Source organism: Rhea americana, unplaced genomic scaffold (genome assembly GCF_003343005.1).
Source record: "Rhea americana isolate MKP2758 unplaced genomic scaffold, rheAme1 scaffold_15, whole genome shotgun sequence".
Classification (NCBI taxonomy): Eukaryota; Metazoa; Chordata; class Aves; order Rheiformes; family Rheidae; genus Rhea; species Rhea americana.
Window position 1 is genome coordinate 1,397,237 of NW_028185594.1, and position 12,975 is coordinate 1,410,211.

The 12,975-nt window shown below is 48.7% G+C and overlaps 1 protein-coding gene across 1 annotated transcript in view; it reads left to right on the forward strand.

Moving 5' to 3' along the window:
* Positions 1 to 12,975, forward strand: part of ERBB4 (erb-b2 receptor tyrosine kinase 4) — a 300,889-nt gene that overhangs the window by 40,406 nt on the left and 247,508 nt on the right. The window contains exon 3 of the mRNA XM_085299544.1: positions 3,415 to 3,601. Within this exon, the coding sequence (XP_085155670.1) occupies positions 3,415 to 3,601 (187 nt within the window). The remainder of the gene's footprint in view (positions 1 to 3,414; positions 3,602 to 12,975) is intronic.

Genomic DNA, 12,975 nt, shown 5'->3' on the forward strand with positions numbered 1-12,975 from the left:
AAGCCCATCACTCATCGTACRCGTTGACGTGATCAAATGAAAAATTCCTTCTCCTGTTCAATTCCGGGTCTTTGCGGTCAGCTTATTGGGGTGCGAGAGGCACCCAGGCTCCGCTGAAACCGGGCAACCTCCTGGTTAAACCGGGCAAGCGTTTCGTAGCGGCGTAACGCTGGTTTTCATCGTTTGTGGCTCGGTTTTCTCTTGGGAGATGGTTATGATGAGCTCCCRTGGAAACCACTCAGCAAATATATTAAAGGCCGGTCGGATATCCAGATATAATTTTAAAGTTCTTCTTGACTTCCTAAATACGCGGCCATCTGTAGGGGGTCATCTATCCATAGGGAACCCGTYGGGAAGGGCTGGGTTGTTATCAAACGGAGACTTTGTCTAGGTCRTAACGTTCCTCAGCTTAAACAGCTTAGAATTTGTTGTCCACGCTCAGCCACTCTGTGCACCTAAAAGTTGGATGCTTCCTAAGCAGAGATCCTAACAGGGAAAACTGCATTTTAGGAGGAAAACATGAGGAAGACRCTCAGATGTTGACATAAGCCTAATCGGTTTCTGCATGCATATGACGTTTTTTTAGCTGAAAAATAGGTATGAACATGTAGTGCCAGCTGATAAGTGGCGGCTTTGACAAATAAGGTTTTAAGAGATTACACATGAGCTTAAGTCTAGCTCAGTCAGTATGAAAAAATATTTGAATCTGTCTTTAGAAACTGTTTCAAGATTTGAAAGCAAAATCATCCGTTATTTTCCCATTATTCTTATGTTCCCATTGCCATATTGTTTTGTTTGTTATTATTTTATCTTTCACATCCCACGTCGTTTTTCCAGCGATACTTTGCAAAATGAGTCAAGGTACGCAATTGGGAGGCTCCCCACATTTTCGTCCGTGACCATCGCTTGTACGTTTTTTATGAGCTTCCTTTGCAAATGTCAGATTCGGACATTGATCTACAGTTTAATGGATTCTAGACTGGCATTTGTTTTGTCTCTAGGCCTTCCCTAGGCCCTTCTCTAATGTGTATAGTCCTGAGACTCACCCTAATTTGCTTCAGGTATGCGAGAGCATGATTTCTATGTCAGACTCGGTAAATAAAAAAAAAAGAAAGAAAAAATGCACACTTATTTCTCCAAAACTTTGGTTCGGTGAGTCTGGCTTCCACAAATTACATGACGAAACCGTCGCTTGCAAATCTCCGAAGAAACGTGACTTTCAGATGATTTAATGTAGCGCGACAAAATGTGGAGTTCACGTTGGAGGGTCGGTCTAGCTCTTTGGATCAAAATAACTAGACGCCTGTTCTTGGTTGGCAGCCGGCTCGCGCGAGGAGCCTTGCTGATGTGTCACGAAACAGATGTTCTCCTGAAACAGAGCTTGGTTTATTTGCAACAGGTGGGATTGGAAGCRTGCCCCTTGGCTTATTTCCTACGTACAGCTAATCTGAAGTTCTCTGCCCCTTCTGTTCCTCTCGGTGGAGGAAGAGAAGAGTGTGTTTCTGGTCCCCCCCCCCTTTTTTTTTCCCCTCCCCATGAAATGTTCTCATGTTTTAGGTGATCCTCAAATATTGTCTTGCATCCCGTGCTCCTGCTTTTGCCCCGTTACAGAGCCAGAACCGGGCAAATTTTGACCACCCCACGCTGGAGGTGGAGGTTGTAACTATCGCTGCTCTCCTCCTGCTTTCTCCTGCCTTCCCTCTCGCAGCCAAATTTCTCATTCCCCCTTTAATTAGCGCAGCGCCCGTGTCCTCAGCTGCAGGGGCTCTGCCGCTGCTAGGGGAGAAAAAATTCCTGTTGAAAGCAATGAAGTTCATAACAGAAATTATCAAATTTGTAAAATATTACTGTGCATGGTCTGATTTCTGCAGCAAATTCGAGTGTGGGTACCTTTTAGTTTGAAATGCGACGTATCGTCATCTGGGGACAATTTACTTTCRGGACTGAATAAAAAAAGAAGAAGGAGGAGGAGATTGCCTGCACAGAGGGAAGTAGAGCCGGTAGGAAACTCATTTATGGAGTAATGTGCCCTTCGCAGAGGGGGAAACGACGTTGCAGCGGTGGCRGAAACCGCGGGGCTGGAAAGGACCTTCTGGCTCTCGCCACGATACTTGCCAAAACGTCGTTTCAGTCGGATTAAACGGAGCGGGGCGCAGCTTCTGGGGCGAGGGGTGGCAGTTCACGGCGCCCAACTGCGGCGGCAGCAGAGACGCAAGCTCCGGCGTCCCCGTTTCGGAACGGCCCGAGGTTCGCTGCGGAGCGTCAGCGCGACTTCGGGGCCTTTTCGGGTGGATTTTCTGCATGGCGGTAAACAAGGCGTATCCTAAAAATAGCAAGCGCGATTATAAGCGACAAAAATTGGCAGGAAGGACTCGGTCAGATGCAGTTTTGGAACGGCTTTTAATTTTTTTTGACGTGATTCCAAGTCGAAAAGTCCCTTTAAATTAATTAGAGCAATCGCAGGGCCCCTAGAATATCAGCAGAGAAATAGAAGTCAGGAGTTTAATATTTTCTGAATTCTGAAGGAAGCTAGAAAAGGCAGCTTAAGGAAATCTTTGCGTACAATAAGAAATAAATTCCTGAGCGAAGTGGCTAAGCTGAGACATCTGAAAGCGAAGAGCTATCACGAAAACGCCAGAAAGCTTCTGATTATAGTGCAGTCACAGTCCCCGGGTRTAACGCAGCTCTGCACTTAATATTGAGCTGCTGAACCGTGCATCTCCACCGAGCAAAACTCCCTGGGCTCTCATCAGAGTCCTGTAGTGACACGGGCTCTGTCTGGGCGCCAAGCGTTCGCGTCCGTTTAAGCGTTGCAGCGCCTCAACCGAAACCTAAGGCCGAATCTTGTAGATGCTCAGCGATCGGCGTCGTTTATTCGGAAGTGCAGAAAAAGGCGGTGACGCGGGTACGCTTTTTATTGATTTATTTGTTTGGGAACCTGCCCTCCGTTCCTGCCTTCCCGCCCCGTTCCGGAGGGCGCTCGCTTGCCGCGCGGTGCAGCCCTGCAGCCTCAGCCCCGAGCATCCCGCACGAAGCGCACGCGGACGGTCCTGTCTCGGCCGCGGCGGGTTCCGCCCGCGTCGTGCGGGGGCCGCGGACCCGGTCTCTAAGTCCGAGCTACGCCGGATCATCCCGCGCTGCCTCTTCTGCCCCGGCCGCGAGTTTGCGCTCGAGTTTAATAAAACTGGGGAAAAAAATCGTTGCTCCTTAACGTTCTCCGTTGCAAACTGGTATCTGTGATAAACTCGAGTTGAAACAGAAACACGATAAATTTAGTAAGACAAAAAAGGGTTTTTTTTGCAAGTTCTTCCCCGAGCGCCAGACTCTCTTCCGAAAGCGGCCGTGGCATGAGAAACGGCAGAGCGATTAAAACCGGACYGTTTCTAACGTGCTTTCTTCCCGTGTCTCTTCCAGTCTATCAGAGAAGTCACGGGCTACGTTTTGGTGGCTTTGAATCAGTTTGAGTACCTGCCCCTGGAGAACCTGCGCATCGTTCGTGGGACCAAGCTCTACGAAGACAGATACGCTTTGGCGATATTTCTCAACTACAGGAAGGACGGTAACTTCGGACTCAGGGAACTCGGCTTGAAGAACTTGACCGGTAAGTGAAACTCGTGAACGTGGTGGATTAGTCGCGAGAAAAAAAAAAAAAAAAAAGAGCTTATTGAGTATTTGGCCGAACGTCCCTGCGTTCTGTGGACAACAGAGCTAGCAGGAGAGGCTGGYGGTTGTGCACGCTGGAGACCCTGGGCAGCTCTTAACTCGATTCCTTTTTTTTCCTTTTTTTTTCTTTCACTTTGCAGAAGTACTTTTTTCAGTTTTGATTAAAGGCTGTACGTGGACTTCGTGCCCGGAGCGTATTTGAGACAAAAGCGATTCTTGCGAGAGYGGACAAATTCCGAGTTTTTAGTTTTGAAAAAGCAGGGCACGTCGGTCTCCTAAAAATCCTCGTTTGTTGTGCGTACGTTGCTTCAGGTGTCGCGTGTTTTCTGGCAAGGAAGTTTAACTTTCGCATCCCTGCCAAAGGTAATTGGGTTGTCTTCCGCTCTTGCTGCTGCCCCCGTCACCGTCGCTGCTGCGCTGGTGGAGGGCAGGCTGTACGTTTATGGATTTAATTTTAGAACTCCTTTTTCAAAGAAAAAACTAGCGTATTATGTATACAGAGAAAAACGCTTATTTTCTTAAGCCAAATCCACGTTTTTGCGTTCGTTTGTGAGTTTGGGGCTGGATCACGATACGGTGTAGATCAGGATTTTGTTTCTCCCAGCGGAGAGTCTGCCGTGAATGGTGTCTGGGAGATGAAAAGTTGGCTAAATATCACTGGGCTGCTACTTAATACGATGCAGGCAGCTTCTCTAGAGAGTGCACGGGAAGTGTTTTATTTTGCACCTGGTCCCTTAKGACGAGAGGATATCAACTGCGGTCGTTTCCACCGTAGGCTTTTGCGATCGTGCAGTGGACTCGCTTCTGCTAGTGGCTAAATGCAGAGCACAAATCCCTGATCTGAGCCGGCTGTAGAGGCTGAACCTGGAAACAGAACATGGGTTTGGCAGACTCTTTCTGGCTGTTTTTTTTTTTCCTTCTGGTTAGTTTTCTAATAATTTTCTTTCCTGAGGCCGTCATGCTGGTATCAGAGTGCTTCCTAAGGTCTCTCTAGCCCTCCCATCTACTTCTTTTCTCTCTATCACTGTCATAATCCAATTTCTTCCTCCTTTTCTCCCCACGTTTCTTCCCATTCTTGTGATTTAGGATGTTCATTGTGGCTATCTCTGCCTTCACATAACTCAGAGCTATAGCATCATGCACTAATAGTATTACCTAGCCCTTTGTACACCTTTGCTTGTCTATGGGTCTCAAAATGCTTTRCAAAGGATATCAGGCAGGATGAAACTGAGACAGAGAGGAGATGTGTGGCTAAGGCCAGGGGAGGACTGAAACTCTTGCCTCTTGGGGCTCAGACTATTGCTACGCCGGGTGGTGGGGCTTGCATTTTCAGTGCTTTTGCTCAGTAACGTTTTTTTTTTTTTTTAAAAAAAAAAGATCTCACCTTGTAGGCTCCCGGCTCAAGATTTTGCTCTGGAGCCAGCTGCCGTGCTCCTGTTCAGGTTGACTCCGGAGGTTCTCCCTGGAAGCCCCTTCCGGATGATTGATAGGCGCAGCACCAGATCTATCTAGCAAGTAGCGCGTTTTCGCTTTCAAACGACGGGAGAAAACCTGCCGTAGCTCCGCCTCTGAATCTTTCTCAGGGTGAGGTGATCCCAGCCACTTCACCTGATTAAGCTGTTTACAAAGCCTTCTGATGGGATTGCTTGGCTCAAAACGTGTTGTTGTCTCTTGGAAGCAAAGCACCCTCGTAATGTGAGCTTGTCTCCACGGAGCRCTTATAATAGCTTCTGGGTGCTGAATATAAGCCAATATGTGCTTCAAAGTGCCCTTAATGTTTTCTAGATAGCATGTGCCGGGGCTCACGAGTCTCTCTAGTAGCTGCTCTTGGTTCATTTTGTATACTGGTTAAGATGCACCTGGCTGTTTTAACCCACAACCTGCTGCTTTTTGCAGATGCTCTCCCGGGAGCACATTAATACTTGATTTATTTTCTAACGTACTCTTAGCCTTAATAGCTGCGTAGAAATAACTGGCGGCCGTGGGAGCTGGTGGTTCTCGCGAGGCGGCGATACCTCGGCCGTGCCTGAATCTTCCCTGGGCGTACCAACTGCTCCGCGTTAACGTCRCGAGCGATCAGTGATTTGTGCTTGATTTAAGATGAAGCAGTCCCTGACGGCTTCTGCCCCTGAAACTTCTGGTCCCCGCTGCAGGCTTCCAGAGGTTGGCTTTGCACGGTGCATCTCTTCCGGTTGAGTAAAGGATGAGYATCGCTCCTGCCCTGCGCGTGAAGAACCGCCTTTTTGGGCCTTAACGTCTCGTTTGCAGAAGTCTGGGGAGCTCTGTTCTTCTTCGGTGTCTCCTGTGCTACCTGCAGGAGGAAGCTGCTCCCCGCGGTGGGTTATCCTCAGCCTTAACCAGAGGGAGGGTTGCAGCCTCCSATCGAGTACCATTGCATTACTTTCAGCATGGTGTTACCAGCTGTRCTTTTATTGGTAGAGATCTCGGTCAGGTTTTCATATTTAAATAGAACCGTAAATGCTTGGCTTTCCTCTCTCGCACCRTAAAAGAAACGGCAGCTATAAAGGCGCTGAGTTTTATGCCACGCAGAAGACCCCACTCGGCTGTCCGTTCTCGCTTAYGGTATCTGCCAGCCTTAGAGGGAGTTCTGCCGCTGTGGCACGCRGGTCCTAAAACGCACCGGTGGTGACGCTTGCAAAAAATCCTGCCTGACAAAATGCATTTCTCACTTGCAGTCATAAAGCACTCAGCCAACGAGCGCACGAAAGCGTCAGAAACCTCCCGGGCTGGCCCTGGGGACAGAGGTTCCCCTGCACGTGTCTGCGTAACCCTTGAAAGTCTTAACGTATTAGAGTAAAACGAACGTAGCCGGGGTCAGTTCCGTAACACGTAAAAGCAGCAAATTTTGCAGTTTCTTATTTGCTTGTTTTGCGAAAACGCAGATAAATGTTAAATCGAGACAGCRGAGGTTCAAGCGGTAAATGCATATTGCAGCCCAAGGGATTTGGTTGGTGATGGTGGAAAAAACCCTGAAATCTTGCTTGATGGGAAGGAAAATAGGTAGGAGAAGGTTCTTCGTTAGGTTTAGAAGCGGATCCGGCGTTCGTGTTCCCTTCTCGTCCATGTTTTCCGGGTGCCTTCTGGGCTGTTGCAGGAGTTGGCGCCGCCCGCCCTGCGGAAGAAGGCTCAGCGTCTCCCCGGGGCCGCTCCGTGCCCTATATCCTAGGAGCCGCGGGCGTACGGAGCCGTCTGCATSCCGGCACGTCTTCGGCGGCCGGCCCGGGCTGAGGCTGCCCCGTGCCCCGGGCGTCAGCGGCATCGCGGGGCGGCGAGCGGGAGCCGGGAAAGGCTGCGGAAGGCCCCGGGAGCCGGCTCCAGCGCGGCGGGTCGGGCGGCTTCGGCAGCCGCCGCGGGGCTCCGGGATCGGAGGGCAGGACGCGGAGGCCGGGTTCACCTGGAGACGGCCGGGTGCTCTTGCCGAGATGGTTGCGCGGCAGGAGAAAAGCTGTTCTGCTCCGGTCTCCTGCGTACAGCCTGCAATTAGCACTAGTTGTGCTTTTTTTATATTTTTTGAAAAATGTTTTCTTTCTTTTTTTTAGTTGAAAAACATCTGTGCCTTGACGGGGAGATTTGCCATGAGGTAGGAGTTAAATCCAAGGGGAGAAAGTGCCGAAGCTGTCAAGGCCCCGTCTTTGGAAGGCGCTAAAAATGAAAACCCATGGATTATGATGTAAAGCAACTTTTTTATACCACCTTCTACAAATTTCAAGTCAAACAAATTTGAAATACTTTGAGTTAATTGAGGCAATAATTGAATCTTTTACCGGGGTAGACTGCGTTTTCCTTTCCTTCAGATTTTGACTTGCTTACTTGTCTCAGAAAGAGGAGGCTTTCAAAACCTTGGAAGTATTTAGAGGCTGGAGAAGCTGTTTTCTGTTCAAATTTAATTCCAGTGTCAGTCGTAGGATACGTCTTTTGCTGTAGGCATGTTTCCTGTGGAATATAAATATACAGATTAAGTTTTAAGCGGACCGGCTACTGGTTGTGGAGCAGGKGTATGCACGTGGACTTTCAGACAAGCTGCAGCCGAGGCTGAGCACGAGCCGCGTTTTGCTTCGGGGTGAGGATAAACTCCCTAGCTGCCTTCCCAGGAGGTCCACGCGCCGCTGGCTCTCCCAAAGAGCCGGTCCTTTACCTCCTCCTCCAAGAGGAGWTGTCGTCCTACTCTTCGGCCAGATGTCCAAGGGCATCCTCCTCCTCCTCGGCGTCCGCGGGAGGAAGAGCCGAGCGGGACGTCTCGATGGCCGCGGGCGCACAGTTAGCCCCACGAGGCCTCGGTGAACCTCGCCGCAGCGCCGGCTTCATCCAGGAGCAAGGCTTCGGGGCGCTCTGAGCTGAGTGCTCGCGAGTTACTATTCGGAAGCCGTCAGCTTCCCAAAGGAAGGCAGTGTTCATTAATATCATAACCCAGCTTCGGTTTTAGGCTTTTTCCTCCCCCTCCCTTAAGAAGAAATGCTTTTACTAGAAGCTGGCCTTGAAGTTTGGAGAGGTAACCCAAGCTTGGCTGAGCAAACCTGACTAAAGCGACAGTGTGAATGAGCGCTGGCCCCTGCGGACCTCCTTCCGCTCCGTTTCCCCCTCGGGCTGGTAGCGGCGCCTGGAAGCAAACATTAATCTGTTAATTTAGCCTCTGGTGTAGATGGAAAAAACGTGTAATTGCAATCGCTGTTTTGTCAGCGGACCCGACTGATCTCCCTGCTCTGCTTCCGAGGAAGAAGCGGCGATGCCGCCCGTGTCCTCCTTTGCTCAGGGCACTTCCCCGTGGCCTCTGCCGCTCCGGAATCGGGACTCTGTCCCCCTGCAAGCACCGACTTGCCACCATGAAGGTGGGCTGTTTGCCCACCTTYTAAGGCCATTTCAGGACTTTCTGTTCATACGTGCCTCGTCGGTATCCAAACCAAGTCCAAGGCTTTTTCAAGAGCAGCTCAAGAAGGTGCCGTGGTGCTTCTGACTGCTGCGTGCCCAGCACAGGCAAATCCTCGGTGGGAGCTGTGCTCTTCTGCACTGTCCCAGAAGCTACTGGAGGGGGTAGCAGGCTCTCCTGGACTCGGCGTGTGACCGGCATTTACGTGCTTTGACGCTGCATTGTGGTGGTTTTGCAGACCCGGCAATGGGAGGTTTATGATAGGAGGTTCTGGCTGCTGGTTTCACACCTGCTTTCTGCAGGGTGTGAGGCAGAGGCTCCAGGTAAGCCATTCAGGGATGTAAGGCTTGCTTTCCTCCACGCTCACTTTCCTATAAGGGTAATTAGTGTCATAATCTAGAGTTTAAGGATGGCCAACACAGAGAGCTTATTTGGGGTTTAACTAAAATTGCTCCTTAACATGACTTCTTAAATTGAAGCAAACCCCACATGAATGTACTCTTAAATCCATTTACCAAGTGGCTTGTATTGATTTAGCCTGCTTCAGTAACTCAGATGAGCTAAACTGATGTCTGTGCAYTAAGCTAAGTGCATGCACATGGGATTTCATACCTGCCAAACCGACTTGACTTCAAAACTGATCTCAGTTAAACCAGCGTAAACCAATGTGAAGATTAGGCCTTGCTTGCTTGTCTCTACTGCTTTGACCAGAAGTTGTAGGAAAACTTAGGGGAGAGTAAATGTTAGAAATAAAAAGTAAATTGAGAGGAAAAGGTATCTCTGGCCCTACTGATTGTAATGCCGTGATGTTGGCACCCTACCAACCTTGTCCCTGATTTTGAATGTGATGTGATACTAGCATTGCCCAAGTAACTCCGTAGTAGACATCTTTCTGCGAGGCAGCTGTTGGGAAAAGATTGTTTATTTGTTCTGCTCCCAAGTGCACTGTTAGCTGCTGTCTGGATAGAGAAAGAGAAGCAGCAGACTTAGAAACCTTCTTCTCTGCAGGCTTGCCTAATGCCTCTGAAAGCCAACCAGAACAGTTAAGAGCCCTTTAGCAAATGTTTTTCTCCTTTTCGTGAAGGATATTTCAGTTTTGCTTGAGCTTCGCTTTTGTTTGTCYTACGTAGCAGAGTTCCTTGAAGGATTTAACTGACAGATTCTTCTTATTTCAGCCATCTAAAGCTAATGTTAAGCACCCAAACTAACAACTTAGCTTATGAAGGCTGTAGCCAAAATTCTGCTCTGCTAGCAGGGTATAAAAGGAATTAAAATCAAACCTCTCATCTTCCTGAGCTAGGACCTGGGATGGCTATGGGGGCCACATTTTCCCTTCTGCACCTTTAAGATAGGATGGGAAGGTAATTGCAGGTGTACAAGTTACCGCAGGTTCACGAGTCTCCTTGGATTCGTAAGGTATCACTCAGCATTTGAGCCGTGGTAACTGTCGCTGTACGTGCTCCTTAGGTCCCCAAATGGCTTACAGAAATACGTGCTGTCTTGTTTTTGCATGAGAAGACTAGACGTTATTATTACCRTGGCTCAGGTGGTGGGCTAGTGTTAAACCGTAATAGCACTGTCTTTTGTAACTTTACTCTTGATAAACATTAAGCTTTCTCTTACCTGTTGAGAGAAGTTTTTTTCATAGACGTTTCTAAATTGGGGGGTTTGTTCGTGTTTCAAGTTAATAAGTTTGCGGTTAAGTTTAGACTTTCCTTAACCTATAGAGCTGAGCTGTTTCTTCTGGAATGCAAGGGTCATCAACTAAGTTTGCAGAGGCTTCATCCTTCATACTGATGGCAGCACTTGCAGTCCCAGTCATGGCCCAGAAACTCGTAGGAGAGGAGCAAAGAAAAAACAACAAYATGAAACAGACCCCTGCCCTAAATAGCTCAGTGCGGTTAAGACAAGCAGCCATCAACAGACCCAGAGAGAGGGTAAAGGAAAACACAAGGAGACGCAGCTTCTTATGAGGAGCATCAGTTTTGCATATCCCTAGCTAACAAAGTAGCCAAGTTTCACTTCTCTATCAAGCCAAGGAAAGGTTTATGTAAATGATTTGGAAGAGGCTAATGAAATAAATTGCTCACATCTTCGTATGAGATACAGCACAAAAGAAAGAGCAAGAGATGTTTGAAAAAGCATCTTCTGTTTGATGAAAGGTGGTATCACAGGCTTACCAAAGGCAGGAGGGAGAAGACGTGAATAGTGTATGAGAGCATCCTCTAGGCTCTAGAAGGTCCTGGGAGCGAAGACATGTAATAAGGGGGAGGCATCCAAATGGAGGTGGAGGAGAAAGGCATGGTTAGAGGTGGTGAGCTGGAGACGTAATCACGYGGCAGAATCTGGAAAGAAACTGAGAAGGGTGAAGTTGTTTCAGAAAGAAGAGATGGCGTGAAGACACGAGAAGAGCAGGGGCAGGAGCTCTAGCTGCAGTGGTAGACAAAAAGGCCGTGCCAGAAAGAGAGACCAGAGGAGTCAGCCATGCCGGGAGGAGAGAAGGAAGGTTAGTGTGAACCATCAGGGTGCTGACAGCACAGGGAAGGAGGTGCAGAGCTGTTTYGGCCTTTCGGAGCTTCTCCAGGTGCCTGGATAGCCAGGAGGAATTTGTTCACTGGAACAAATACTTGTGGAGTATCTAGCCCAGCACCGAGGAATATGTTGTCCATCTTTAATCTGCTGTCGCAGACTGTGGGCGTATCTCCCGATGTGAAGCACCTCCTGGGAGATGCCTAACCCTGTGTTTGGGAAGGGTTGCCTGGTCTCCTCCGCTCTCAGAGTCTCTCTGCTTTCTGTTTTCAACAAAGCTGATGTCACCAGGAAAGAAATAATAGCTTTTGTAGCACAGACCCATTTCTGAGAAGAGACACTTACTCCAGAGGGAAAGTTTCAATAAGGGTGTAAGGAAGCTACGGTGGTTGAAGCTTATGTTGTGTTTTTCTTGTTACCACGTTTRCTGTGTTATCGCGAAAGATCTGTGAGCGAGGTGGTAAAACAAGGCTTTTTTAATTACACATYACCCAGCAAAACCGATAGAGCGGGCAAAGCAGGCAGCCAAGTAACAGAGGCACGAGCCGCTTCAAGACAGTAACGTAGCAAGAACAACAGGGGGGTAATTCACAGCTCCCCAAGAAATTTTGGCGGTTCAGCGGGGGCGAGATAGCGAGCAGCTCTTGACTGTTCTCCTTTTGCGTTTTCCTCCCGCGTGCCGGGTGGTTGGAAAGCGCAGCCCGTGCTTGCGCTGTTGTCTTGCGGAGGAGGTCCTAATGGAGACGGAGCCGCGGGTCGTGCACGCGCCCGGCGAGGGGGGAGGAGAGGGCTCCGCGAGCGGCGCTGAGCTGCACGYGGGGGAACGTCCTTGGAGCGGGGCGTGCGCGCTTGACGGCGGTGAAGGCTGAAGCGCACCGTCACGCCTCTGCCTCCGAAAAGCTAACGTTTGCTGATGAATAAAAGACCCGACAGCGCTCTGCCGTCATGCTTCCAAAGTTTGGTTTGATTTTAGGCGTCAGAGAGGCGAGAAGTATCCAGAACTTCTCTGAATCGCCTAAATCCTGTCACTCTACAAATTGGTCTCAAAGCTGCAGGAGACTTAACTTCTGCTTGAAATCGCAGAGCTCTGAAACAAGAACAAATTCCGCTTATCTGGGTCTTCTCCRAACACCGTTAGAAACGGATTTATTCAGTCTAAATAGAAGGAYAGGAAAAAGAAAATGTTTCTATTTTGTTCTTTCTCTAAATGTGTCCGTCCATCCTTTTAGCTTACCAGCTTTCTTCTATTTCATTGCTGGTGCGATGTTTTTTAAGCGCGGCTTTGAAAAGCGGCCAACAACCTAAAACGCCTGCCCCTGTGGCAGTGAGGGCCACGGTTTTTCAAACAGGGAACCATCGAACTCAAATCAGTAGGGTTTAGCCRTCTAAATACCTTTCGGGATGGTATGCTCTCAGGAACCCAAGTCCAGTTTGGAAAGGGTTGGACAAACAACCCTGAAGCCTCAGATTCATATGCTATTCTGAAAAAGAGGTTTAACATCTAAAATTACATACGGAGGTTTGAGAAAGTTAATTTGAGGGTGGTTCTTTAAGCTCTGGGTGCCAAGTTTTGTGGTGGTCTGAGAATTTCAGCTTCCGTTTAAAAATAAAATCGTTTTCTAGACATCACGAATGTGGAGGGAAAATTAAAAATATGAATCCTGAATTCCCAGAAGCTAGAGTGCACATTCAGAAAATAACATTGGTTATTTTTAACATCTCAGCATTTTTCAGTCATGACTTTTTGGGGGCTGAGTCAAGATTCTGGAATGCTTGGGGCTGGCGATCCCACATTTTTAAAAATAGCGCGTGTCTAGCAAAGGCAAAAAAAAAAAAAAAAGCCAAAAGACTTTCCACACCGTCTTTGTTGTGTGCTTGCAGGGTGGGGTGATGTGGCA